Source organism: Nycticebus coucang, chromosome 4 (assembly GCF_027406575.1).
Source record: "Nycticebus coucang isolate mNycCou1 chromosome 4, mNycCou1.pri, whole genome shotgun sequence".
Classification (NCBI taxonomy): Eukaryota; Metazoa; Chordata; class Mammalia; order Primates; family Lorisidae; genus Nycticebus; species Nycticebus coucang.
In genome coordinates, this window is record NC_069783.1 from 70,034,818 (window position 1) to 70,062,816 (window position 27,999).

Consider the following 27,999-nt stretch of genomic DNA (forward strand, 5'->3'; position numbering starts at 1 on the left):
CACCCCTATGCCAACATCTCACCTGGAGACTGACTGTAAGAATTAATTTGAAAATGAAAAACCAAGAACAGCAGATTCTTCTCAGAGTGCCAAACAGTGTATTATTTCAGAGAAGATCTGCTGATAATTATTAGGTTGCTGCTGGCAAGAAGTGAAAGGATAGTTAAGAAAAAGGTTACTGCTTTATGTACACAGTGCAACTCCTCTCAGTTCAGTTTAGTGCCGTAGTTAATTTCAGAGGGAAAATGGGTCAAGCTTGAAAAAACAATTTATGAGAATCCTACTGGTAAAACTAGAATGGGGGGGGGGCAGCACCTGTGGCTCAGTGGGTAGGTCGCCAGCCCGCTATACCGAGGGTGGCGGGTTCAAACCTTGCCCTGGCCAAACCTCAACAAAAAAATAGCTGGGCGTTGTGGCAGGTGCTTATAGTCCCAGCTACTCCAGAGGCTGAGGCAAGACAATTGCCTAAGCCCAAGAGTTGGAGGTTGCTGTGAGCTGTGTAACGCCATGGCACTCTACCAAGGGTGATAAAGTGAGACTGTTGTGCAAAAGTTGCATGGTGTGGTGCAGCAGAGGTTAAGACCCACAATGAAATTATATGGCAAATAAGACTGGAGCGCTCTCATGGCATACAGCAACTTTATTTCTTCCACCAAAGATTATATAGGCAATGCCACACGTGCACACAATTAATAAACATATGACTTAAACCTTAGCCCCAGGCCCCTCACTGCCTGGCGCCTACAGGTCTACAGATTAACCTATAACCACTTCACTAGCATTATCTAAAATTAGTATTATGCTAAGTAATCAAAGACAAAACCACAAAACAAGGTTCTGGGGGAATAAGCTGTTTGAATGCTTGACCTTTAACAGACCGTCTGGAGGCGGTCATTCATCTTTAGGGAGGAGTAGTCTGGAAATTCCTGACATACAGGTACCTGCCTGCAGGCCTGCCCCCACGAAGCCAGATCTTTAATCACTTCTACATGACCAGGCGTTTAGCCACATATGGAGTTCTATCCAGGTTTTTTTCCTTTCTAACTTACAAAAGACTTCAAACTTGCCCTCACAAAATGGAACCATTTAAAGGCTTATTTATAGGCTTTCCACCTATACTTTGTCTCTAGAAAAAAAAAAAAACTGGGAAACAGTGAAGCCTACAACCAAAAAGGGATAGTCTGTTGATGTTGTAGCGGTCATCCCTGTGTTGCAGAGAACTCTTCACGAGCGTACCGTTCTAGTGAAACAGTTCTAACCACTGATGGGTGGCTACTGCCTAGAGTTCCTGCTGGTCTCATAGATGATGAAAGCCCAGAAGCAGCTGCTTTCCGAGAACTTGGGGAGGAAACTGGCTACAAAGGTGATGTTGCTGAATGTTCTCCAGCTGTCTGTATGGACCCAGTTTGTCAAACTATACCAACACACATCATGACGGTAACTGTTAATGGGGATGATGCAGAAAATGGGCAACCTAAGCCAAAGCCAGGGAATGGAGAATTTGTGGGAGTAATTTCTGTACCAAAGAATGACCCGCTGAAGAGAAGCACAGTGGATGCCAAAGTCTCTTCCTACACTCTGGCACTGAAACATGTAAACATGAAGCCTTTTGAAGTGCCGTTCCTGGCAAAAAAATTTTTTTTGAGGCAGAGTCTCAGGCTGTCACCCTGGGTAGAGTGCTGTGATGTCACAGCTCACAGCAACCTCAAACTCCTGGGCTCAAGCAATCCTCTTGCCTCAGCCTCCCAAGTAACTGGGACTACAGGCGTCCGCCACAATGCCCGGCTTTTTTTTTTTTTTTTTGCTTATACTTGTCGTTGTTTGGTGAGCCTGGGCTGGATTCAAACCCACCAGCTCCTGTGTATGTGGCTGGCGCCTTAGCTGCTTGAGCTACAGGTGCCAATTCTCCCTGCCTGAAATTTTAAGGGCATAGGCAACACTGGCCACGCTTTTATAAACAAGACCACCAGGCCTTCTCCACTAAGACTTTGTATTCAACTCAGTTTAGTGTAGATTCAAAATTAGCTTTTTCATAAAATAAAAGCAGCACAGAATGCAAAAAAAAAACAAAAAACAAAATTCTCAGTACACCAAAAATATGGGGAACTTACTCAGCTTCAGAAAGAGAATCTACGAAGAAAATCTACAACTAGCATAATACTTAAAGTTGAAAGTCTGCATTCTAAGATTGGGAATGATGAAAGAATTTCTATCCTTACCACTGCTTGTCAACACAATACTGCAAGTTCCAGCCATTGCAAGAAAAAAGGCATATACAGATAAGAAATGAAACTATTTGCAGACAACATAACAATCTGCCCAGAGAACTCCAAGGAACATTCAACTAAAGTAAATGAATTCAGTAAGGTTGAATAGTACAAGTTCCGCAGACAAAAGTCAATTTTATTTTCTGTATACTGACGAATAAGTAGAAACCAAAATAACAAATGCAATACCATTTGCAATTGCACCAAAGAAAATTACTTAGGTATAAATGTACCAAAATGTTTAGGATCTATAGAAAATTATAAAATGCTGATGAAAGAAATTAAGAGATCTAAACAAATGAAGTGATTTATCATGTTTATGGATTGAAAGACTGTACCTAGTATTCTCCCTAATTTTTCTATAGGTTTAAGGCAATTGTACCAAAATCTCATCACATTTTCTTGAAGACATAATCTTATTATGAAGTTTATATGGAAAGGGAAAGGCTCTAGAATAGCAAAAAATTTTGAAAAAGGAAAGTAGAAGGAATCGCTTTCTGATGTTAGGGCTTACTGTATAGCTGCTGTAATTAAGAACTTGTATTCGCAAAAGAAAACATAGATTGATGGAATACAACAGAAAACCTGGAGATCTACAAAAATATACCCAGTTAATTATTTACAAAGAAGTAAAGGAGGGTGGTACCTGTGGCTCAAAGAAGTAGGGCGCTGGCCCCATATGCCAGAGGTGGCGGGTTCAAACCCAGCCCCGGCCAAAAACTGCAAAAAAAAAGAAGTAAAAGAAACTCTATGGACAATGAGTAGGAGCAGCCTTTTCTTTTCTTTTCTTTTTTTTTGAGACAGAGCCTCAAGCTGTTGCCCTGGGTAGAGTGCTGTGGCATCACTGTTCACAGCAACCTCCAACTGCTGGGCTCAAGCGATTTTCCTACCTCCGCCTCCCAAGTAGCTGGGACTACAGGCGCCTGCCACAACACCCAGCTATTTTTTGGTTGCAGCTGTCATTGTTTGGCAGGCCCAGGCTAATTCGAACCCGCCAGCTCAGGTGTATGTGGCTGGCGCCTTAGCCGCTTGAGCCACAGGTGCTGAGCCAAGGAGCAGCCTTTTTAATAAATGATGCTGGAACAAAGGGATAACCACCAGGAAAAAAAAAAAAAGGCTTAAAAATCTCACCCTAAACTTCCCTCATGCTTTATAAAAACTCAGAATGTAGATTTAAAGGTTAAAACATAAATCATAAGTAACTTCTAGAAAAGAACTTAAGGGAAAATCTTGATCTATGACACTAAAAATACAGTCCATAAGAGGAAAAAGGACAAATTAGATTTCATCAAAATTAAAACTTGTTCTGTGAAAGAGTTAAAAGGATGAAAAGACAAATTATAGGCTAGCAGAAAATATTTACAAATCACAAATCCTATGAAGTCCTTAGACCTAGCATATGTGAAGAAGTCTCAAAACTTTAAATGATCTAATTAGAACATCAGCAAAAGACAAGATACTTCACTAAAGAGGATACATAAATTAATAACAAATACAGGAAAAAATAGTTTAGTATCATAAGCCATTAGGGAAATGAAAAAAAAATGCATAGTTGACCACCTTCCTACATTGACCACCTCCTTAAGTTGTCCTAATTTTCATAGACATGCAGTACATATATGTATGAGTATACTAGGCCTAGTTCCTTATGTCAGCACAACCACTCTGACAATATGATCCAGCACTTGCATTCTTGGGGATTTATCCCAGAGAAGGTAAGACTTATTTTCATACAGGAACTTACACAGGAATGTTCATAGCAGCTTTATTCATAATATTCTCAAACTGGAAACTACTTAAATATTCTTCATTGGGTGACTGATCAGTTAAACAAACTGATAAATCTGTACCATGAAATACTATTCAGCAGGGTTTTTTTTTTTTCTTTTAGCAAAAGGGTTTTTTTTTTAAGGGGTTGGAGGTGTGTCCAACCTTTTTTTTTCTCTGCCACACATTGTAAAAACATGAAAAGAGTTGTCTTGGTCCATACATTAAATATACAAACAGTAACAAAACTCGATTAGCAACTTTCAACCTCAAGGAAATTATGCTGAGTGGGAAAAAGCTGATCTCAAAAGAATACATACCACATGATCTATTTATGTAACATGGAATGACAAAAATGAAGAACAGATAATTTATTGCCAGGAATTAGGAATAGAAAAGGATTGGTGTGCCATTTTACATTCTCATTAGTAATATACAAGTGATCCAGTTTCTCCTGGTCCTTGTCAACACTTGGTGTTATCACTGTTTTTCATTTTAACCATTACAGGTGTGTAGCAGAACCACTGTAAACTGACCACCCAAGGGACTGTGACAAACTGGCTGACATTCCTATAAAGGGATAATTGAGAAAAAATCTTATGATGGTGGTTAACTGTCTTTATCATAATGGTTATGCAAAGCTACATGTAACAAAACTGCATAGAGTTATATACACACAGGTGAGTACATGCATAGCTGGTGAAATTTTAAAAAGCTTTATGAATTGTATGATGCTCTTTTGGGGGTTGGATATTGTAGTTGCTAAAGATGTTAAAATAGGGAGAGGATAAGGGAAAGAAGCACAGGACTTCCACGTATATTTCTTTGCAACCACCTGTGACTCTGTAATTATTTCTTTTTTCTTTTTTTTTTTTTTTTTTTTGTTAAGACAGAGTCTCACTTTATGGCCCTCGGTAGAGTGCCATGGCATCACACAGCTCACAGCAACCTCCAACTCCTGGGCTTAAGCGATTCTCTTGCCTCAGCCTCCCAAGTAGCTGGGACTACAGGCGCCTGCCACAATGCCCGGCTATTTTTTGGTTGCAGTTCAGCCGGGGCCAGGTTTGAACCCACCACCCTCGGTATATGGGGCCGGCGCGTTACCCACTGAGCCACAGGCGCCGCCCTATATCTTTTTTTTTTTTAATTATTATTAAATCATAGCTGTGTACATTGAATGCTATCATGGGGCACCATACACTGGTTTTATAGATCATTTGACACATTTTCATCACACTGGTTAACATAGCCTTCCTGGTATTTTCTTAGTTATTGTGTTAAGGCATTTATATTCTACATTTACTAAGTTTCACATGTACCCTTGTGCGATGCACCACAGTGCATCACATGTACCCTTGTAAGATCCCACCAATCACCCTCCCTCTGCCCATCCTCCCCTCTCCCTCCCCTTCCGATCCCCCTTCCCCATATTCTTAGGTTATAACTGGGTTATAGCTTTCATATGAAAGCCATAAATTAGTTTCATAGTAGGGCTGAGTACATTGGATACTTTTTCTTCCATTCTTAAGATACTTTACTAAGAAGAGTATGTTCCAGCTCCGTCCATGTAAACATGAAAGAGGTAAAGTCTCCATCTTTCTTTAAGGCTGCATAATATTCCATGGTGTACATATGCCACAATTTATTAATCCATTCGTGGATCAATGGGCACTTGGGCTTTTTCCATGACTCAGAATTATGAATTGGGCTGCAATAAACATTCTGGTACAAATATCTTTGTTATGATGCGATTTTTGGTCTTCTGGGTATATGCCTAGTAGAGGAATTATAGGATTGAATGGCAGATCTATTTTTAGATCTCTAAGTGTTCTCCAAACATCTTTCCAAGAGGAATGTATTAATTTGCTTTCCCACCAGCAATGTAGAAGTGTTCCCTTTTCTCCACATCCATGCCAACATCTCTATTCTTGGGATTTTGTGATATGGGCTAATCTTACTGGAGTTAAATGATATCTCAAAGTAGTTTTGATTTGCATTTCTCTGATGATTAAGGATGATGAGTATTTTTTCGTATGTCTGTAGGCCGTGCACCTATCTTCTGCAGAGAAGTTTCTCTTCAAGTCCCTTGCCCATCCTGTGATGGGATCACTTGTTCTTTTCTTGCTTATACATTTGAGTTCTCTGTGGATTCTGGTTATTAAACCCTTGTCGGAGACATAACCTGCAAATATCTTACCCCATTCTGAGGGCTATCTGCTTGCTTTACTGTGTTCTTGGCTGTGCAGAAGCTTTTTAGTTTGATCAGGTCCCAGTAGCATATTTCTGAAGCTGCTTCAATTGCCCAGAGGGTCCTCTGCATAAAATACTCGCCCAGACCAATTTCTTCCAGAGTTTTCCCTGCACTCTCTTCTAGTATTTTTATAGTTTCATGTCTTAAGTTTAAATCTTTAATCCAGTGAGAGTTTATCTTAGTTAATGGTGAAAGGTGTGGGTCCAGTTTCAGTCTTCTACAGGTTGCCAGCCAGTTCACCCAGCACCATTTGTTAAATAGGGAATCTTTTCCCCACTGAATGTTTTTACTTGGCTTGTCAAAGATCAAATAACAGTAAGGAGCTGGGTTCATCTCTTGGTTCTCTATTCTGTTCCAGACATCTACCTCTCTGTTTTTGTGCCAGTACCATGCTGTTTTGATCACTATCGATTTATAGTATAGTCTGAGGTCCAGTAGCGTGATTCCTCCTGCTTTGTTTTTATTTCTGAGTAAGGTCTTGGCTATTCGAGGTTTTTTCTGATTCCATATAAGATGAAGTATTATTTTTTCAAGATCTTTAAAGAATGACAGTGGAGCTTTAATAGGAATTGCATTTAAATTGTATATTGCTTTGGGTAATATGGACATTTTAACAATGTTGATTCTTCCCAGCCATGAGCATGGTATGTTTTTCCATTTGTTAACATTTTCAGCTATTTCTTTTCTTAGAGTTTCATAGTTCTCTTTATAGAGATCTTTCACGTCCTTTGTTAGATAAACTCCCAAATATTTCATCTTCTTTGGCACTACTGTGAATGGAATAGAGTCCTTAACTGTTTTTTCAGCTTGACTGTTGTTGATATATATAAAGACTATCAATTCGTGAATGTTGATTTTGTAACCTGAGACACTGCTGTATTCCTTGATCACTTCTAAGAGTTTTGTAGTAGAATGCCTGGTGTTATCCAGATATACAATCATATCATCTGCGAAGAGCGAAAGTTTGATCTCTTCTGACCCTATATGGATACCCTTGATCTCCTTTTCTTCCCTAATTGCGATGGCTAAAACTTCATTACAATGTTAAAGAGCAGTGGAGACAATGGGCAGCCTTGTCTGGTTCCTGATCTGAGTGGAAATGATTTCAATTTAACTCCATTCAATACGATATTGGCTGTGGGTTTGCTGTAGATGGCCTCTCTATCAGTTTAAGAAATGTCCCTTCTATACCAATTTTCTTAAGTGTTCTGATCATGAAGGGATGCTGGATATTATCAAAAGCTTTTTCTGCATCAATTGAGAGAATCATATGGTCTTTGTTTTTTAATTTGTTTATGTGCCGAATTATATTTATAGATTTACGTATATTGAACCAGCCTTGAGACCCTGGGATAAAACTGACTTGGTCATGATGTATAATTTGTTTGATGTGTTGCTGGATTCTGTTTGTTAGGATCTTGTTGAATATTTTTGCATCTGTATTCATTAGTGATATTGATCTATAATTTTCTTTTCTTGTTGGGTCTTTTCCTGGTTTGGGGATCAGGGTGATGTTTGCTTGATAGAACATGTTGGGTAATATTCCTTCTTTTTCTATATTTTGGAACAGGTTGAGTAATATAGGTACTAGTTCCTCTTTAAAGGTTTGGTAGAATTCTGATGTGAAGCCACCTGGTCCCGGGCTTTTCTTTTTAGGGAGATTTTGTGTGGTTGATGCTATTTCAGAACATTATATTGGCCTGTTCAATATTTCCACTTCATTCTGGCTAAGTCTTGGAAGGTGATGTGCTTCCAAGTATTGGTCAATTTCCTTCAGATATTCATATTTCTAAGAATAAAGTTTCTTGTAATATTCATTAAGGATTTTTTGAATTCCCAGGGAGTCTGTTGTTATTTCATCTTTGTCATTTCTGATTGATGAAATTAGAGATTTTACTCTTTTTTCCTGGTTAGGTTGGCCAAAGGTTTATCTATTTTATTGATCTTTTCAAAAAACCAACTTTTTGATTTATTGATCTGTTGTATAATTCTTTTGTTTTCAATTTCATTTAATTCTGCTCTAATTTTGGTTATTTCTCTTCTACTGGGTTTGGGGTTGGAATGTTCTTTTTTTTCCAGTTGCTTGAGATGTCCCATTAAGTTGTTAACTTCCTCTCTTTCCGTTTTCTTGAGGAAGGCTTGCAGTGCTATAAATTTCCCTCTTAGGACTGCCTTTGCGGTATCCCAGAGGTTCTGATAATTAGTGTCTTCATTGTCATTGTGTTCCAAAAATTTGGCAATTTCCTTCTTAATCTCATCTATGACCCAGCTATCATTCAGCATAAGGTTATTTAACTTCCATGTTTTTGTATGAGTATGCAGATTCTTGTTGTTACTGAGTTCAACTTTTATTCCATGGTCGTCCAAGAAGATGCAAGGAATAATTACTTTTCCTTTAAATTTACTGAGGTTAGACTTGTTAAGATGTGATCAGTTTTGGAGTATGTTCGTAGGCTGATGAGAAGGATGTGTATTCAGTTTTGTTGGGATGAAATGTTCTGTAGATGTCTACTAAATCCAAATGTTGGATGGTTAGGTTTAAATCTAAAATTTCTTTGCTCAGCTTCTTATTGAAGGATCTATCCAAAACTGCCAAAGGAGTGTTGATATCTCTGACTATTATGGAGCTGGAGGAAATCAAGTTGCTCATGTCTGTTAGAGTTTCTCTCATAAATTGAGGTGCATTCTGGTTGGGTGCATAAATATTAATAATTGAAATCTTATCATGTTGAGTATTACCCTTAACAAATATGAAGTGACCATTCTTATCCTTCTTTACTTTCGTTGGTTTAAAGCCTATTGTATCTGCAAATGGAATTGCAACACCTGCTTTTTTCTGATTACCATTTGCCTGAAATATGGACGACCATGCTTTCACCCTGAGTCTATATTTATCTTTTAAGGTAAGATGTGATTCTTGAATGCAGCAAATATCTGGCCTGAGTTTTTGTATCCAGTCAGCTAACCTGTGCCTCTGTAGAGGACAGTTTAAGCCGTCCACATTAATGGAGAACATTGATAAGTCTGGTAAAATTTTGGGTATCGAGTTTTTCAAAAGTCCAGTGGACATTTTTAGTCCTTTCACCACTGTGGAAGTTGGAGTTGATCAAAAGTTTCTGAGTGAGTTTACTTTTGTGGTAGAGGTTTGGGCTGGTCATTATGGAGGATAGGTCTGAGAATATCCTGAAGAGCTGGTTTGGTTATGGCAAATTTTTTCAACATATGAATGTCATTAAAGTATTTAATTTCTCCATCATAAATGAAACTCAGTTTAGCTGGATACAGGATCCAGGGTGGAAAGTTATTTTGTTTTAGGACATTAAAAGTCGATGACCACACTCTTCTGGCTTGAAAAGTTTCAGCAGAGAGATCTGCAGTCATTCTAATATTTTGTAGGTAATGGATTTCTTACGTCTGGCTGCTTTCAGAATTTTCTCCTTCATATTAACTTTAGTGAAGTTAATTATGATATGCCTGGGGGATGTCTTATTGGGGTTGAATCATGCTGGGGTTCTGAAACTGTCTGCTATCTGAATTTCAGAATCTCTTGGCATGTTTGGAAAATTCTCTTTCGTAATTTCATGGAGAAGAGCCTCTCTGCCTTGCGAATCCACTTCATCGCTTTCAAGGATTTCAATGAGGCAGATATTAGCCTTCTTTGAATTATCCCAGTTCTCTCTGAGAGAATGATCTGTTTTTGCTCTCCATTTCTCTTCCTCTCTGAGCGTTTGGGAGCGTTCAAAAGCTTTGTCTTCAATGTCAGAAATCCTTTCTTCTGCTTGCTCCACTCTGTTACTGAGGGGTTCTACTGTATTTTTCAGATCTTTGAGGGCTGCGAATTCTTGCTTCAGTGTGTCAAAATCTTTGGTGGTTTTGTCTTTAAATTCATTGAATTCTTGAGACAACTTTTGAATTTCTCCTTGAATTTCTAATTCCAACTTTTGAATTGCTCCTTGAATTTCTAATTCCAAATTTTTCTCCATTCTATTAATCTTGTTTGCAATCCAAATTCTGAATTCAATTTCTGACATATTGGCCAGCTGTTTATGAATGGGATCTTCAGTTACATCTGCCATATCTTTCTTTGAGTGGGTTGATCCATTTTTGGTATTCATGTTACCAGAGTTTTTCTGCTGATTCCGCCCCATGATTATTTTACACCTTTTGACATTTCCCCTGGAGCTTTGTCAAGGACCCGTACAGTGCTACGGCCTGAGAAACTGGGGACCTGTTTGGTGTGGTGGGGCTAAGTGCCTCTGTCTTGTTGTAGTTGGTCTCTGTCCGACCCTAGTGAAACAGTTACTCTGGGTTGAAGTCTCAGCTGTGGAGAAATACCTGCAATTAAGTCACCCCATCCCCCACAGGTAACACATGGAAAAGGAAAATCAAACCTTCCTACAACCCCACACCCAGGGTACCACTTGAATAGTCCTCAGGTGATCGGCTCAGTTCAAAAGGTCCAAATCAATTGTCTCAGTCAGCACCTGTCTCAGGTGGGAGAGTTTAAAAGGTCTCTGGCAACTAGATTGCAGGGGTCTGCTGACAATCAAATATGACTTGCTCCGGTGCTCCGTGAAGTTAGGAGGACCCACCCAGCAAATAGATTAGTCTTGGAAGGTTGATGCCTCCTTCCCCACCTTGCACCTCTGTCACACCCAGTCACTGATAACCCTGCAGGCTGTGACCTAGTTGCCTCCAATGATACTCCAGGGGTTTGCACCTGCCTGAATCACAAGGAGATCTATGTCTGCTCAGCCAGGCTGCTGTTCTCTGCCTCTATCCAGCAGGGGGAGGTGAGGCCTGACAACCTCGGGAGGCTGGGGCTATTTGCTCAGTTCCAGCCCCGCCCCTGATTAATGTTACTGACAGAACAGAACAACTTTGCGGGAATTTGTTTCTGTCCCTGCTAAATTCCGCTGCAGAAGAGAAGCTGTTTTGAGTTCCCAGAACCTATGCCTCAGGGCCCGTCTGTGCTGCTGTACAGTCTCAGCTGTAGTTTGTATTTGCAGCACAGTTACCTGTCAGATCCAGCCTCTGCCTGCCCTCCTTTGTTTAAGGTGATGGTCCCCTGTGGGCCAGGTGCGTCTTAGGCTCAGTAAAGCGGTCCTCTGCGTCAGCCCTGCCCTGGGAATCTCCCAGCTCTGCGTGTGCATTTTCTGGTCCCCACGCTCCACCCAGGCTGGTAGCCCCTCAGGCAAACCCTTTACTCACAGGGCCTGCATTTCCGTCCCAGATCTGTTCAATGGGGGTTGCCACCTGAGAAGATACCTGGCCTCCTCTGGTCACCCAGAGAGATGGGGGTGTGACTTTGGAATTTCCGGGGTTGAGCCCTATTGTTGCCAAAAACAGCTGCTGTTCTGTGCCTCGGGGCACTGCCACTCCACCATGGTTCCCTCTCAGTCGACTGTCCTCTCCTCACTCCTGTGCCACAGAATCAGCACTGACCAGCTGCAGTCCAGGCCCTGTCCACACCCATCAAGAAATCACCGAAGAATCTGGACTCCTGGGGGACAGGACTCCAGACCTCAGAGTGAGAGTGGAGGGGAGTGCTGGGAGCTCAGAATCGCAGGTAGAGAATATATACAGTTTTACACAGTTTTATGCCTGGCAGGAGAGCACCATGGCACCCTAATAGGGGAGGTAGGTCCAGTTTTTAGAGGGTGTCTCCCGTGGAGTATGGTGGGAGGACTTTTGAACTCTGCTCGTTTGTTTGTGGGGTACTCTGAGTTGTTCTTACGGGGGAGGAGACTCCCGTCCACTTGGTGATGGATTTTGTACCTTTTGTTTGTATCCTTGGGGGTCACAGGTTGCCTCAGCAGGGTTGATGTGCATTCTTCAACCTTCTCTCTTGGTGCAGCTCTAATCCACCAGGTTACTTGCTAAATTTCTGTCCTTTAACTCTACTTCTGGATGGGAGCCTCTATGGAAACCTGGCTTCAATCAGCCATCTTGTCTCTGCCCCTCAATCTGTAATTATTTCAAGATAAAAAATTTTAAAAATTGGGTTCTGAGATTGGGTTGGTAATATATTCTAGGAGTACATTGGTAGCCTCTTTGAATGAATGGAACATAGTAATCTGTAATGTACAGTGTCATTACCAGTATTCAAATAATCACCATCAAGGAATGAAGTGAAAGTAGAGGGCAAGGCACTGGGAGACCAAGTGTGAGGCACTTCAGTCACTGTGGCAATAATGATTATAACAACTCTGGCGTCACCTGTTTCTTATAGCCCCATTGAGCATATATCAGGAAAAAGAGAAATAAAAGTTATGAGCATGTGATTAAAATAGGTATGACTGGGCACAGTGGCACACATCTGTAGTCGCAGCTACTCAGGAGGCTAAGGTGGAAGGCTTGTTTGAGTCTAGAGATGTAGTGTGCTGTGCAGTCAAGTGTCTGCACTAAGTTCAGCATCAATATGATGACTTCCAGGGAGTGGAGGACCATCAGATGGCCTTAAGAGGGGTGAACTACCCATGTATGAAATGCAGGTCAAAAACTCTCGTGCTGATCAGTTAGTGGGATCACACCTGTGAATAGCCACTGCACTCCAGCCTGGGTAACATAGCAAAACCCTTTTTCTTAAAATAAACAAAAAATAAGCACAGAGAACCACAATGCCATCTTTGCAGGTGTCCTTCGTCTCTCTGGAGACACCAGGCAGCAAGGGTGAGGCAAGAGAGCACAACAGCTGTGAAGTACTGTGACTAAGTATCAAACTATATAGCTTGCTTTGTGTTGAAGCACCTGAAAAAGTCTTCCTCAGCTGTCTCTATAAAAAGAAAGTTCTTGGGAAGAATGGGGATTTGCTAGGGTCAAGGAATTAGGTGGGTTCCTTGAGTTTTGGAGAGGCTGGTTAGTAACAGCATGTTATGGAAAGACAGAACCCAACCAAAGTAGCAGAGTTTGGGCCTTGAAAACCAGACATGGCTCAGGCCAGCATTCATCCTGAAGACAATTCTCCCTAGGATTTCTCACTGCATCTGCTTCTCCAACCTGTTCTTTCCTGTTGGACTGGATTAGGTTCCATGAGGGGTGTCCAAACATTTTTTCTCTGCCACACATTGTAAAAATGAGAAAAGCGTTGTCTTGGGCTACACATGAAATATACAAACACTAACAAAACTCGATTAGCAAACAAACACAAGGTCCATGCACTTTTTCATGATAACTGACACCAAAGATAAGCAAAAAGAAGTGCTCACAAAATCAGCATGTGGACCACAGTCACAGACTTGGGTGGGAAGTCTATTCTCTCAATTCATCTTCCGAGAGATGGATTTATCCCTAAATAAGTCAGGACATTATCAGATGTATATCTTTGAGCTAGTGTAACTAGCATAGAAATGTCCAGACAGTAGAAATCTCTTTCACCACCTCAGCTTGCCCTTACACAAAAATCATCTCCATTAATCATATTTTACTAGTATTTATGACTTTATTTCTAAAATTTTCTTTTTTTTTTTTTTTTTTTTTGTAGAGACAGAGTCTCACTGTACCGCCCTTGAGTAGAGTGCCATGGCATCACACGGTTCACAGCAACCTCTAACTCTTGGGCTTACGCGATTCTCTTGCTCAGCCTCCCGAGCAGCTGGGACTACAGGCGCCTGCCACAATGCCCAGCTATTTTTTTGTTGTTGTTGTTGCAGTTTGGCTGGGGCTGGGTTTGAACCCGCCATCCTTGGCATATGGGGCCGGCGCCCTACTCACTGAGCCATAGGCGCCACCCTATTTCTAAAATTTTCAACCTATGCAATAACTTAGTCACAGCTTCCAATAATAGCTAATATTTATTGGATGTTTACTATACACCATATTGTGTGTAAAGAATTTAACCTCTGAGGCAGTTATTTCTATATTCTCCATTGTATAGATAAAGAACCCTGGGCTCAGGCAGGTAAGATGACTTGCCCAAGGCCATGCAGCTGGTGGGTAAAAAGACCTAAAATTTGAATCCAGGTAGTCTGACTCTTTTACACTGCTGCCATTGTTCTTCTCTTGTCCTACTGGTTTTACAGTTTGTAAGTGACTATTATCTCCCTCGCCTTCTTTCCCCTCCTTCCCAGTCTCCCTTTTTCCATTTAAAGCCAATCTGCACACAAACAGTCTTCTCAGTCCTTGTGAAATGTACACCCTCTGGAGTCAAGAGTGCATTCATCTGGTGGTTTAGGTTATGATCCAGGAATCAAAACCTGTTCTTTGATACTACTTAGGTCAGTGGTTTCTGGTCTGTAGTCTGCATAAGGATAAGTGAAGTGCTTTTACAAACCAGATTACTGGGCCATTCCCAGAGATTTTGATTCAATAGGTCAGGAGTAAAGGGGACTCAGATGTCTCCATTTCTTTTTTTTTTTTTTTTTAAGAGACAGAATCTCACTTTGCTGCCCTCCGTAGAGTGCTGTGGCGTCACAACTCACAGCAACCTCCAGCTCTTGGGCTTAGGTGATTCTTTGCCTCAGTATCCCAAGTAGCTGGGATTACAGGTACCCACAACAACGCCCAGCTATTTTTTGTTGCAGTTTGATCGGGGCCGGATTCAACCCGGCCACCCTCCGTATATGGGGCCGGTGCCACAGGTGTCATCTGATGTCTCCATTTCTTACAGGAAGATTCTGATGGAGGAGGTCTTCAGATTGATCATACTTTAATTAACATCAAAAAGTCAAAAATTCACTTATCTTGGTGACCTTTCTTTTCCAAAGTCCTGGCCTTTGGCCAAAGGGGAAACAATGAATGTGAAACATTTTTTTGCTCTCCTAACTCCTAGAGATGTTCTTTAGGCCTTTCCTGGTGATATCTCCCCATAAATCAACAGTTTTTTGGTGTATGAGCTTCAGAAGTTCTCTGTCCCCTCTCTGTGCAGAGACACATAGCAGGGCCACTCATACCTGCTCCCCTTACCTGCATCAGCTCTGCCTGTGTCCTCACTCTATACCTTCACGGTGAACCAGCCATCATCTGATTCTTCCTCCCACTGGGAACTGTAACAGTTTCCTTCCCTTTGCTAGGATGGGTGTATCCTGGGATGTTATGGCCTCTTCTGGAAGCTAGGATAACTTCACTTGAGAAAAAAATTTAATTCCTTTTTTATCCTTCGCTGTATTATCTTAATTTGGATCTCCCTTCACTTCTCAGGTTTTGCAGAGAAATGGAATCAATAGCATATATACAAAATCACATGCATACATGCTCTCCCAGACAAAAGTATGTATACATGTATATATCTGTGTGTTTATGTGTGTATATGTATATACACACACAGAGGAGGAGATATTTATTATGGGAGGTGGCTCATGCTATTATGGAGCTAAGTTCCACAATAGGAGGTATGACAAGTTCACAAACTCTTCCTAGAAAAAGTGCTACATACCTCATCGCTGAATACGATCACCTTTAAGGTACTCCCCTTGGGAAGCTATCTGTGCACCACACCTAGTTCACCCTTCAAAGCAATTTTGAAACTCTTTTCCTGGAATGGCCATTAAAGCTGCTGTTGTATTACCCTTCATGTCCTGAATGTCATCAAAATTTCTTTAAATATTTCCTTTATCTTGGAAGAAAAAAAGTCATTAAGGGCCAGATCAGGTAAGTAGGGAGGGTGTTCCAAAACAGTTATTTATTTACTGCCTAAAAAACTCCCTCACATACAATGCCTATGAGCTGGTGCATTGTTGTGATGCAAGAGCCATGAGTTGTTGACCAAGATTTTCCTAACTGTTTCTTTACCTACCATGCATCTACCAAGATGTTTACTTGGTCTGCTATGCTCTCACAGTCAGCCAATGATTTTGATGCAAAACTGGATGAATTTTTGCAATGTTTTCATCAGTTCTGCTCATTACTGGCTGCCTTTACCTCTCTTCATCAGTGACCTTTCTCTCCCCTCAGAAAAACATTTAATTCATTTGTACACCATCCTTTTCATTTGTAATGCCATCCTTTTCATGGCATTATCTCCAGAAGCTTGGACTAACCTGTCCCTGATTTCACTTCCACTCTTATGAAGTTTAACAAGAAATTTATGGATGTTCATTCATTACTATAATTCAAGCTCCACATTCTCATGACAACCCACAAAAACACAACAATAATGAACACCACTCAACAACTGTGGCGCAAACACATTGACATGAACACAACCATGAGATACTGTTATGTCAAGGTTATGAAACTTTACCAAGTTGTTTGTATAGTATTGCCAGCATAAGTGCAAGGTGGCAAGTTCATGAACTTAATTATCAGACCACACATGCTGTCTGCAGATTGGAGAACCAAGAAACGCCAAGGGTCAAGGTGTGGGGGTGCAACTGCTAGGAGCTCATCTCTGATGTCCAAGAGCAGGAAAAAATGAGCTCAAGAAGAGAATGGCCCTTCCTCTGCTTTTTTGTTCAATTTGCGGCTCAATACATTGGATGATGCCTGCCCACACTGGGGAGGGCAAATCGTCTTTACTCAGTCTATTTATTCAGTTCTAATCTTTCCCAGAAATAACCTCACAGAGACACCAAGAAATAAGATTTAGCAGCTATATTGCAATCAGTGTAACTGGCTTATTGTACCCTCAATGAATCCCCAACAATAAAAAAAAAAAAAAAAAAAAAAAATCACCAAGGGCAACCAATAAGAGCTCAATGGAGCCAACCAAAAGGTGTTCAATTGAGACAACAAATCAGAGCTCATTTGAACAGACCAATAAGAGCTCACATGAGTCAAACAGTAAGTAATCTCCAGAGCCAACCAATAAGAACTTACTTGAGTCAACCAATCAACCAATGAGAAATCACCAGAGGCAAACAGAAATCTCCAGAGTCAACCAATCAGAGCTCACTGGAGCCAACCAATCAGAAATCACCAGAATCTACCAATAAGATCTCATTGGAGCCAAACAATCAGAAATTGCCAGCATAAACCAGTAAGAGCTCACCAGTGTCAATGTCAACCACTGGGAGTTCATTTGATCCAACCCATCAGTGATGACTTGCGTCAACAAATCAGAAATCACCAGTGGTGTTTGCAGTTCCAGATGGGAGGATAGGTTGACTCCTGGTATTTGTGCTTCCCAAAGCAGCCATACATGGTGAAATTCTAACAGTGGATATATTGAAACTTGTTTGCCATGAGTGGGAGAGAAAATAACAGGAGGTCAACACTTAGAGAATATTCTGTCATATATATATATATATATTTTTTTTTTTTTTTTGAGACAGGGTCTTAGTATGTCGTCCTCAGTAGAGTGTTGTGGCACTACAGCTCATAGAAACCTCCAACTCTTGGGCTTAAGTGATTCTTTTGTCTCAGCCTCCCAGATAGTTGGGACTACAATCACCCGCCACAACACATGGCTATTTTTTGTTGCAGTTGTCATTGCTGTTTCAGCTGGCCAGTACCCAGAGTTCAAACCCACCAGTCTCAGTGTATGTGGCTGATGCCTTAACCACTGTGCTGTGGGTGCTGAGCTTATTTTGTAAAATTTTGTAATGAATGTTTTATAAACAAAGGTAGATTTAGCTACAATTTCCCATTTTTCTTGTGTATGGTGACCTTTGGAATATATGTGTATATTTCATTAGCAGAAAAGAACCTGATTGAGAACCCAGCTAAGAACTTTTGCTATAAAACCCCAACCACCCCTTGGTTCTCTGAAATTCACCAAAGCCTCCATCTTATAAACTTACTGGGAGAACATCTCTTTCCTCCAAATTTCTTTTCCAAAAACTTTTCTTCACATACATTATATCTTTAATTAAAACCACTTAAGTTAAAACCGGTTGTGTGTTGTGAAAAAACTCACTTGAATCAACCAATCAGAAATCACCAGAGTCAACATATCAGAGCTCATTAGAAATGGCCAATCAGAGTTCACTTTAGTCAACAATCAGAAATCACCAGAGCCAATCAATAAGATCTCACTTGACCCAACCAATCAGAAATCCCAAAGTCAACTAATCAACCAATGAGAAATCACCAGAGGAAACCAGAAATCACCAGAATCAACCAATCAGAGCTCATTGGACCTGCATCAACCAATCAGAAATCACCAAAGTCAACCAATCAGAGCTCATTGGAGCCCACCATTGAGAGTTCACTTGAGGCCACCAATCAGAAATCACCAGAGTCAACTAGTCAGAGTTTACTGGAGCCAATTAATCAGAAATCACCAGAACCAACCAATAAACCAATATGAAATCAAGAGGCAACCAGAAATCACTAGAGTCAACCAATCAAAGCTCTTTGGAGCCCACCAATCAGAGCTCATTTGAGTCAACCAATCAGAAATCACCAGAGTCAACCAGTCAGAATCCAATAGATCCAACCAATGAGAGCTCTCATGAGTCAACCAATCAGAAATCACCAGAGCCAATCAATGAGAAATCACCAGAGTCAACCATTCAGAAATCACCAGAGTAAACCAGAAATGCCCAGAGTCAACCAATCACAGCGCACTGGAGCCAACCAATCAGAAATTACCATAATCTTCCAACGAGAGCTCACTGAAGCCCAACAATCAAAAATCGCTAGAGTCAACCACTCAGAGCTCACCAGAGTCAACCAAACAGAGGTCATTGGAGCCAACCAATCAGAGCTCACTTGAGTCAATCAATTAGAAATCACCAGTGGTGATTCTGGTTCCAATTGGGAGGATAGGTTGAACCCTGGTGTTTGTGTTTCCCCAAACAGACATATGTGGTGAAACTCTAACAGTGGATATATTGGAACTTGTTTGCCATAAGTGGGAGAGAAGACAGACGGAGGTCAAAGCTTAGAGAATATTCTGTAGTCTTTTTTTTGTTTGTTTTAGACATGGTCTTACTATGTCGCCCTTGGTACACATAGCTGTTGTGGCACCACAGCTCACAGCAACCTCCAACTCTTGGGCTTAAGCGATTCTCTTGCCTCAACCTCCCAGGTAGTTGGGAGTACAGTCACCCGCCACAACACACGGCTATTTATTGTTGCAGTTATCATCATTGTTTTAGCTGGCCCGGACTCAGGGTTCGAACCCACCAGCCTCAGTGTATGTGGCTGGCACCTTAACCATTGTGCTACGGGTGCTGAGCCGATTTTGTAAAATTTTGTAATGAATTATTTATTAACAAAGATAGATTTAGCTACAATTTCCCGTTTTTCCTGTGTATGATGATCTTTGGGGTATATGTGTATATTTCATTAGCAGAAAAGGACATGATTGGGAACCCAGGTAAGAACTTCTGCTACAAAAACCCAAGCATCCCTTTGTCCTCTGCAATTCACCAAAGGTTCCATCTTACAAACTTATTGGGAGAACATCTCTTTCCTCCAAATTTCTTTTCAGAAAGCTTTTCTTCACACACATTATCTGTGTAATTACAACCATTTAAGTTAAAACTGGTTGTATGCTGTGAAAAGTTACACTGGTAAACTGGCCTAAATTGCAATTGTTTGTATCCACAGTCATTTCCTTTGTAAACTCAAAAGGCATCTGAAAGAGCAGCAAGATTTGTGACAGGCCCTGAAAGGTGGCACTTGCTGTAAGTAATATAAATTGAGCACTATTATTATTTACAGATTTATTCTGTGAAGAAGCAAGAAGCAAAGGCCTGAAGGATTCACGCTGTTGCTACTCACTTTGGGTGCCTGTGTAAACGTACATTTTTTCATTTGTATCTTGGTCATTATTACTTCTTGGATCAGTAACCATTAGAAGACCTGGATCCTGAAATGCTGCCTGAACCTGGCTGCTGAAGGTTCCGAGAGTGAAGTGACCATCAATAGGAGTGGCTCCAGTGGCAGCAGCAAACATCTGGACAGCTGCTGGCCAGTATTCCTGGTGGATATGACACTGACATCAGCAAGGTTTTCAATGGCAACAATGGCACGAGCTTCCAACAGAAGCTTTTCCCAGGTCCTCTTCAGATTTATGATGGAGATGCCATCACTTTTCCTTTTGTAGATGTACTGTTTCATTTGGAAGTCAAGGTTGATGCCACCTAAGTTGGGTTCCTGCTGCAAGGAATTTTAGGACATTCTCCTCCTTCATTCTCAGGACATGAAGCATTCCGGACATTGTGAAAGTTTCCCTTTGAGTTATCGTGGGACTCCAAAACAAAGCTGCATGTACCCTCCCTCAGCAGTGCTGAAAGGAGGCAACAATCTTTTAAACTGAGACTGTAGGAAATAAATGTTAAATGTAGAAACGAAAAAAAAAAAAAAAAAAAGATTTAGCAGCTATTTGGGCATTTTTTTTTTTTTTTTTTTTTGCCAAGTGAAACCAACACATAAAATTAACCAACCCAATGTGAGGGTAGGTATGCATTTCTTTATCCTATGTAGAGACTCCTCATCCTCCAGAATGAGTTCAAAAGGAGGACTGTGTGGCTTGCATTTTCCAGAGTTGTGCTTCTGTTGCTCAGCAGATAGGCTGCTCTCTACTCCCTGGACAGGGTGAATGAAGGCTTGCAGAGGCCCCCACCACCCTCCATTTCTCTTTTTTTTTTTTTTTATGAATGATTTATTAAGGGATGGCTGGTGCTCGCTTGGGTGCAGCAGCCACCACCCTCCATTTTGAAGGCACTCCTTTTCCCTGTATCAGCAGCCGTGACTGAACCAATAATAGTTTCTAGATATCGAATGCTTACTGTTTATTGTCAGAGATTCTGGGGAAAGTCCCTTTCATGGGAAATTGAAACCCTCTGACATTACCATGAGTTGTTCTCCTCAGTGAAAGCAGATGAGATGACCAGAGTGTGACCAGGGTCTGTGGTTCTTAGCAAGCTCCTCAAGGATATATGCAGCTTTTTTATCTTTTTTTTTTGTAGAGACAGAGTCTCACTTTATGGCCCTCGGTAGAGTGTCATGGCATCACACAGCGCACAGCAACCTCCATCTCCTGGGCTTAAGCGATTCTCTTGCCTCAGCCTCCCGAGTAGCTGGGACTACAGGCACCCGCCACAACGCCCAGCTATTTTTTGGTTGCAGTTCAGCCGGGGCCGGGTTTGAACCCGCCACCCTCAGTATATGGGTCTGACGCCTTACCGACTGAGCCACAGGCGCCGCCCGTATGCAGCTTTCTTAGAAGACAGAGGACATAGAAATCATGTAGTGTTTTCATGTTACTCTGGCTAAAAATTCATGCTCTTTTCTTTTTGTTTTCAATTGGAAAACAGTATCAAACTTGTCCCTCAGATTCACCTTCATTTCTGCTCTGAAACAATAAGCAGTAGAGGTGGTCTGAAAACCAGCCCTTTTCAATAATAGTCTGGCTGTGTTGTCAGAGGCTTAGTATATTAGTTTCCTGTGGTTGTTCTCAGCAATTGTCTCAATCATTCTGCTTTAAAATAACAAATTTATTCTCTTGACATACTAGAGGCCAGAAATCCAAGACCTGGATATCACTGGCACCACTCTCTCTCCAAAGGCTTTGGAGGAGATTTGTTCCACGCCTCTCCTAGTGTCTCCTTGTGGTTGAATCACTCTAATCTCCACCCCCATGTTTGCATTTCCTTCTCTTGTGCACCTGTCTCCTCTCCCTCTGCCTCTCTTATAAAAATCCCAGTTATGCCAGAGAACAGAGGCACCCCTAATTTTGGAAAATCCCTAAAGTAGTGCATTACACATATTTTTATTCTCATCCTCAGCACAAACTATGATTATATCTATCTTACACGTGCAGAAACTAAGGCTCAAGAGAAATTAAATCAGTCAATAATCACATGGTTACTGGGACCTCACATGGTTACCATCTATCTCACTCCCTCCCCCCAATGCACCCTGATCTACCAGATTCCTCTGCCCAGATACAAAAGCAGGTAGTCCTGGAAGATTTAAGCTCCTCATGGCAAAAATGGATTGATCTTAAATTGTGCTGGTTGGGAAGAGCTCTACTTGAAATCAACCTGTAACCCCAGGGGGAGTTTTAAGAATTGAGCAAATTCAACCCGCAAATGTAGATAAATCTAGGCAAATATACATACATCCTTATATAACCTTGGGATGAGGCAAGGATCATTTATTAAGACAATAAAGGTAGAAGCCATAAGAGAAAGAATTGATAAATTTAATTACATAAAGATTTATAACTTCTGTTTGTCAGCCAGGCTGCCCACAGAGTAGAATTAATTTTTTAAAATTTCAGGTTAGTGTGAGGGTACACATAATTAGGTCACATGTTTTGCATTTGTTAGGTAAAGTTCAAGTGGTAAGTTGAGCCCTTCACCCAGGGGGTGTGCTGTATACCCTTACATTGTGCCCATTAGGTGAGAGCTCACCAAACCCCTCCCTGCGCCCCCCTCCTCCCTGAGTTTAACTGTGTTTTTCTCTCATGTGGGCATGTAGTTGTTTATTGGTTTCATATTACTATTGAGTACATTGGATACTTGCTTTTCCATTTTTGTGATATTTTACCAAGAAGAATATTCTTCAATACAGAGTAGAATTCATTTTTGAGAGCTTCCTGAGCTGAAGCAGACTCTTGCATGTTTATTTTTATTTATTTATTTAGAGACAGAGTCTCACTATGTCACCCTGGGTAGAGTGCCATGGTGTCACCGCTCACAGCAACCTCCAACTCTTGGGCTTAAGCGATTCTCTTGCCTCAGCCTCCCAAGCAGCTGGGACTACAGGTGCCCGCCACAACGCCCGGCTATTTTTCTGTTACAGTTGTCGTTGCTTAGCTGGCCTGGGCTGGTGTATGTGTCTGACTCCACTGTGCTTGGGCTCCTAGCCATCTCTTGCCTGTTTAGTATCTCCTTCCGGAGGTCCTAACTTTGACAGGGGTATGGTCTAGGAGTGTCACTGTGTCTAATTATTCAGCACACTGCCTATATGGCCATATGTGGCAGCCCTGATGGTTATTCTCTCTTGATGATCCAGATAAGGCAGGATCCTCAAACCACAAGAGTTCCCCTGACAATAACAGACATATACAAGCACCCTTAGACCTCACCTTATTCTTTGGGGACTTTTCTGGGCTACATCAAAGCTCTAAGTCCTTACATTATTCACTTCCTTCCTTTGTTTTTGCTTAGTGTGAGTCCAACCATAATTCTGAAGGAGAGGGGAAGGTCAGCAGAAATATAGGAAGCTAGTGCCACTTATTACAACTTGACTATCATAGGCAAAGTTCTTTTGTAGCAAGAAAGAGAACCTTGCTTCAAGTTATCCTACCTAAGTAAAATATGCAGAAATTCACTATAAAGTCACTGGGTATATCAGTCAGGATTTCTACTTACTTGCTACAGCAGCATGGTCTGGGCATCTGAAGCAAGAGAGGGTTTCAGAAGAGCTTTAGGGGCTCATAGAACGGAGGGAAATTGGAGGCTGTAGCTTGGGAAATGGATAGGGCTCAGAGAGCAAGAGCCACAGCTGTGATACTCTGTCCCAAAGCAGAAAAAGGCTGGTCATTTGCTGTCACTACAGCTGCCAGATCAGACATCTTAAAGCTCCTCAAGGACCTCAAGACGTGGGAGAGAACACCCAACTCACCGAGCCTGGGCCATAGTGGGTACAGTGAAAGAAAAGGGGAGGCCCCAGCTCTGAGGCTTCCAGAATAAAGGTACTTCTGCTCCCCATGACCACCCATGAGGGATGAGGAAAGGGAAAGGGTGTTTTGGGAGCCCAAACTGCCAAATGTCCACAGCAAGGGCCATGGCAGCAATTGGACAGGGAGACTCCCGAGGAAGGAGATGTAGAACCAACCCCAGAAGGGTCTCTTTCTCATTCTCTTGTTTCTCTCACCTCACCCCCTCCTCAGAATCTCTTTTTCGCTGACTACAGAACTTTCTCCACTCCTTCTGTGTCTCTCATTTTTTTCTCTCAGCTTTAGTCACCCACAGAGCCAGCATCTTTCAGTTCCGATTCCAAATTCTTGAGAGAGATAATCTGGTTGTTTCAAATTGGGTGATCTCAGAGAAAGTGGTTCTTTTAAATAGCAAAGATGCTCTGAAACATACCCTACACACTGATGAATTAAGTTTGGGTGTATATATGCTCACAGAGGGTTTATTTCTACACAGACGATGACATGCAGAAATGTTTGAAGATAGCCTGCTATTCGAATAAATAAAGTAGAGACGTTGCAAAGTGGATGTCTAACCTACAAAGAAAACCTACACTTTTGAAATCACTTCAGTCACACTATTTACAAGCAGCTAGGTGTTTCTTAGATTCAATTTGAGCTCTGCTATAGAGCATGTTTGTGTTACTTTATACATCTGAATAGAGCCAACTGTACTTCTCTAAAAATAGGACACAATTTGGGCTTTCCCTAAATCGATAGGGTCTTTTGACCTTCTTTTTAGTGCAATTACATTTTGTTCCCTACTTGGTACCTTTCTCTAAAACGTTATCTGGCAAATGCCTGCCACATACAAGGTACCTATATATGTTGAGAAATGAATGAATAATGGATTGAATGAGTCAATTACAGTAGAACCTCTGTAAGTTGTCCACCCAAAGGACTAACCAACTGGTCAACATAGGAAAATGGTCAAAATGAGGAACCATGCCTACTGATAGGTACATGTGGTGCACGTCTGGTCTATGAAAATTAGGTCAACTTAAGGAGGTGATCAATATAGAGAGGCGTTCAGCTATGGAGGTTCTACTGTACTTCACCCAAGCCAAAGTTGTTTTCTCAAGCAACACATAATGGGCAAGTTCTGTAATAAGAAACTATTTCTCCTGCTTTGCTTGGAGGTACTAGGAGGGAGCAGTTCTCCCACAAAGGTCTGTACTTTCAAGATCAGGGTAGTGACCATTTTCTGTGGTCACGTAGTGTCCTCCAGCAGCAATCTATGCCTTCTTCCTTTATTTGCCTCTAGCACAACAGATGATGGGAAGGGGATCAAAGTTCAATCATTCATTTAAGGAGTAGATATTGAGTCCTGAGGGAAGCCAGGCACTGTCCTAGATGGGGAACGCAATAATGAGTAGAAGGATCATCAAATTTCACTCCTTTTTCCTCCCAGCTTTGCCTTACTTGCTCCATTCCCATTTTCACAACCTTAGTCCAAGTCACCATTTCACCTTGACCCTCTGCTGTAGGGTCAAGTGAAGACCCATCTCTTCACTTCCACTCTGACCCTTTGTACTTCATTCTCCAAAAAAGCAGCCAGAGAGAGCTTTTGAGCAGTAAATCAGGCCCTGTTACTCCCCTGGACTGTGCAGACCTTATACAGCTCCCCCTCGCTAGGCCCTGAGTGTGCTGCAGCCTGCCTCACCCATCCCACCACCTTTAATCTACAGGCAACTCCCCCTGGACCCTGATGGAGAGCACGCCCTTCCCTCTCTCTGAAACACTCTCTTCCTTGCCCCCACCTCAGTTCTGCTCAGTGAATTCCTAACTGGCCTTATCTCATCTCAAATAGGGTTCACTGCTCTCTGCTGTCACTTCCAAGTTTTCTCTCATTTATTGCACTTATAGATTTGTAGTGGTGCATGACTGACTTGATTAGTTCACAAATGTCAGTTTCCCCCACTGATGTGGAAGCTTCTTGAGGTCAGGGACTATATTCATTTGCCAGGGCTGTCATAATGAAATACTGTGAAACTGGGTGGCTCAAACAGAAATTTATTCTGGAGGCTAGAAGTCCAAGATCAAGGTGTAGATCAACAGGTTTGGTTTCTTCTGAGGCCTCTCTCCTTGGCTTGAAAATGGCTGCCTTCTTATCATGTCCTCACATGGCCTTGCTTCTGTGTGCATGCATTCCTGGTTTATCCTAGTGTGTCTAAATTTGCTCTTTTTGTAAGGACACTAGTCAGATTGGATTAGGGCCCATCCTAATGACCTCATTTTAACTTGGTTACCTCTTTGAAGGCCCTATCTCCAAACACAATCACATTTAACGTCTTTCACATACAAATTTTGAGGGTATTCGTGCATAACCAGGACCATGTCACTTCTGCTCACCATTGTGTCTCCCACCCAGGACAGTGCCTAGCCTGTTGGAGGACTTGATACATTCCTTTTAAATGAAAGACTGAATTTCAACCCCCTTTTCATCTTTCTCTCCCCACCATATATTTGCTAGAGGCAAAGAAAAGAAGGAGGCATGGGTTGCTGCAGGAGGACCCTAAGTGACCACAGGAGATGTTTGCTACTCTGATCTTGAGATTATACAATTTTGGGGGAGAATTGCTCCCTCCTAGTACCTCTGTTGTGGAAAATAATCAGCCCCCTGTCAGCAACTGGCCCTTCTATCCTGGGTGAGTCTTTGCCCACATGGGCTGCTCAGAGAGTTTTGCCAACAGCTGCACACCCATCTGACTGGCCCTCTTTAGAAGGTGAGTCACAGGGTGCTGGGAGTGTGGATCTACATAGCTCCGGGAAAGCAGTTTAGCAACAGGTACCCAAACCTAAAAAAAGTTATGTCTTGCAACCTTGTAACTCCAAAGCCACTAAACAAATCTGCAGAACTAGTGGGCATGGGAGAGGGGGGAAGTGTGATACTAAGATGAGTTTATATCCATTTTTATTTTAAACAAACTGTTGACTATTCTAATAGTGATAATCTAGGAAGAGCCTGAACGTGTGACAGGCGAAAGCTCTGTGAATCCTGCACATTCCTATGACAGACAATTTAGCTCTTGAAAAGTTGTTCATGAAGAATTTTTAATGATGCAGGGAAGTGTTACACGAACTCGTGGGGCACGGATTGCAAACACACTCAGATGGGAGTACTCTGATGCATGCATATATGCATACGTTTGGAGAGAAAAGCCTCGGGATATCCGAATGGTAATACTGTTTTTCTCAGAACCAGAGATTTTCTTCTTTATGCTTTTTTGTGTTAAAACTAGCATGTGCTGCTTGTACGACCAGAGAAGTGAGAGCAATCTTTTAAAGTGGCAGGGACTTCCAGGCAATGGAAATCAGCCTCGGGCTTCTGTGCCTGCTGCCAGTCCTTCCCCGGGATCTCCCGTCCTACCCAGGGCTGTCTGGCTGGCTTCTGGAGAGACTGCTTGGGAGCAGAAGGAGGTGACAGGCTTGGCAGAGCGCTCGGTGGAAGGTCAGGGGAGGGCCGAACCTTTCTGCTATCCGAGAGCGAGATCTGGGCTACGCCGGGCGCCCGGAGCCCTGGTCCAGCCCCCTGCCATCGCGGCCACCGCCCAGTGCGCTGTGCCACTGGCCAGGTGTAAAATGCCGTGTCATTGGGAGACTCCGCGGCCAGAGCATTAGATTACAGCTTAACCGAGCCCGGGTAGGCGGCGGGGGCGAAGATGAGCAGAAGCCCCTGTTCTTCTCGGAACGCCCGCTGACAAGCTAGTCCACTCGAGCAGCCCGCGGGTGGCCTGTTTCCCTTTAAGAGCAACAGCTCTGAGCCGGGAGCCAGAGACCCGAGGAGGCCTTGCTCCGCCAGCCCTCTCCTCTGAGCGGACCCACGAGCTGCAAGTCTGCTCTCCGGGACCTTCCCTGGCCCTCTTCGCGCTCTAGGCGCACGGGGCCCTAGGCACTCCAGGCATGCTGAGGGTCTTCATCCTCTACGCCGAGAACGTCCGCACCCCTGACACCGACATCAGCGATGCCTACTGCTCCGCGGTGTTTGCAGGTAGGAGGGGCCGCCACTCCTCTGGGAATCGGGTGGGGTCGGGAAGGGAGTGTCACGACTCTCTACCTTGGTGAGCGCCTGGAAGTGACGGACAAGACTTTCTGGTCCTCCAGAAGGCCCTGGAGTGAGAGTTGCAAAGACACACATCTTGGGGGAAGAGCGGCTTAGAGGGAAACTGAGGCAGAGA

The 27,999-nt window shown here is 42.3% G+C and overlaps 1 protein-coding gene and 1 pseudogene across 9 annotated transcripts in view; both read left to right on the forward strand.

Moving 5' to 3' along the window:
- The first annotated feature begins 52 nt into the window (after positions 1 to 52).
- Positions 53 to 27,697, forward strand: LOC128584328 (ADP-sugar pyrophosphatase-like; annotated as a pseudogene).
- DYSF (dysferlin) overlaps positions 27,194 to 27,999 on the forward strand; it is a 232,013-nt gene continuing 231,207 nt past the window's right edge. For 3 of the 9 annotated variants that reach the window (XM_053587276.1, XM_053587271.1, XM_053587280.1), the window contains exon 1: positions 27,196 to 27,812. In XM_053587276.1, the coding sequence (XP_053443251.1) occupies positions 27,725 to 27,812 (88 nt within the window). In that variant the 5' untranslated portion in view covers positions 27,196 to 27,724. Of the gene's footprint in view, positions 27,813 to 27,999 lie in introns of all 9 variants that reach the window. The other 6 variants (XM_053587278.1, XM_053587284.1, XM_053587282.1 and 3 more) reach the window with 4 other exon arrangements.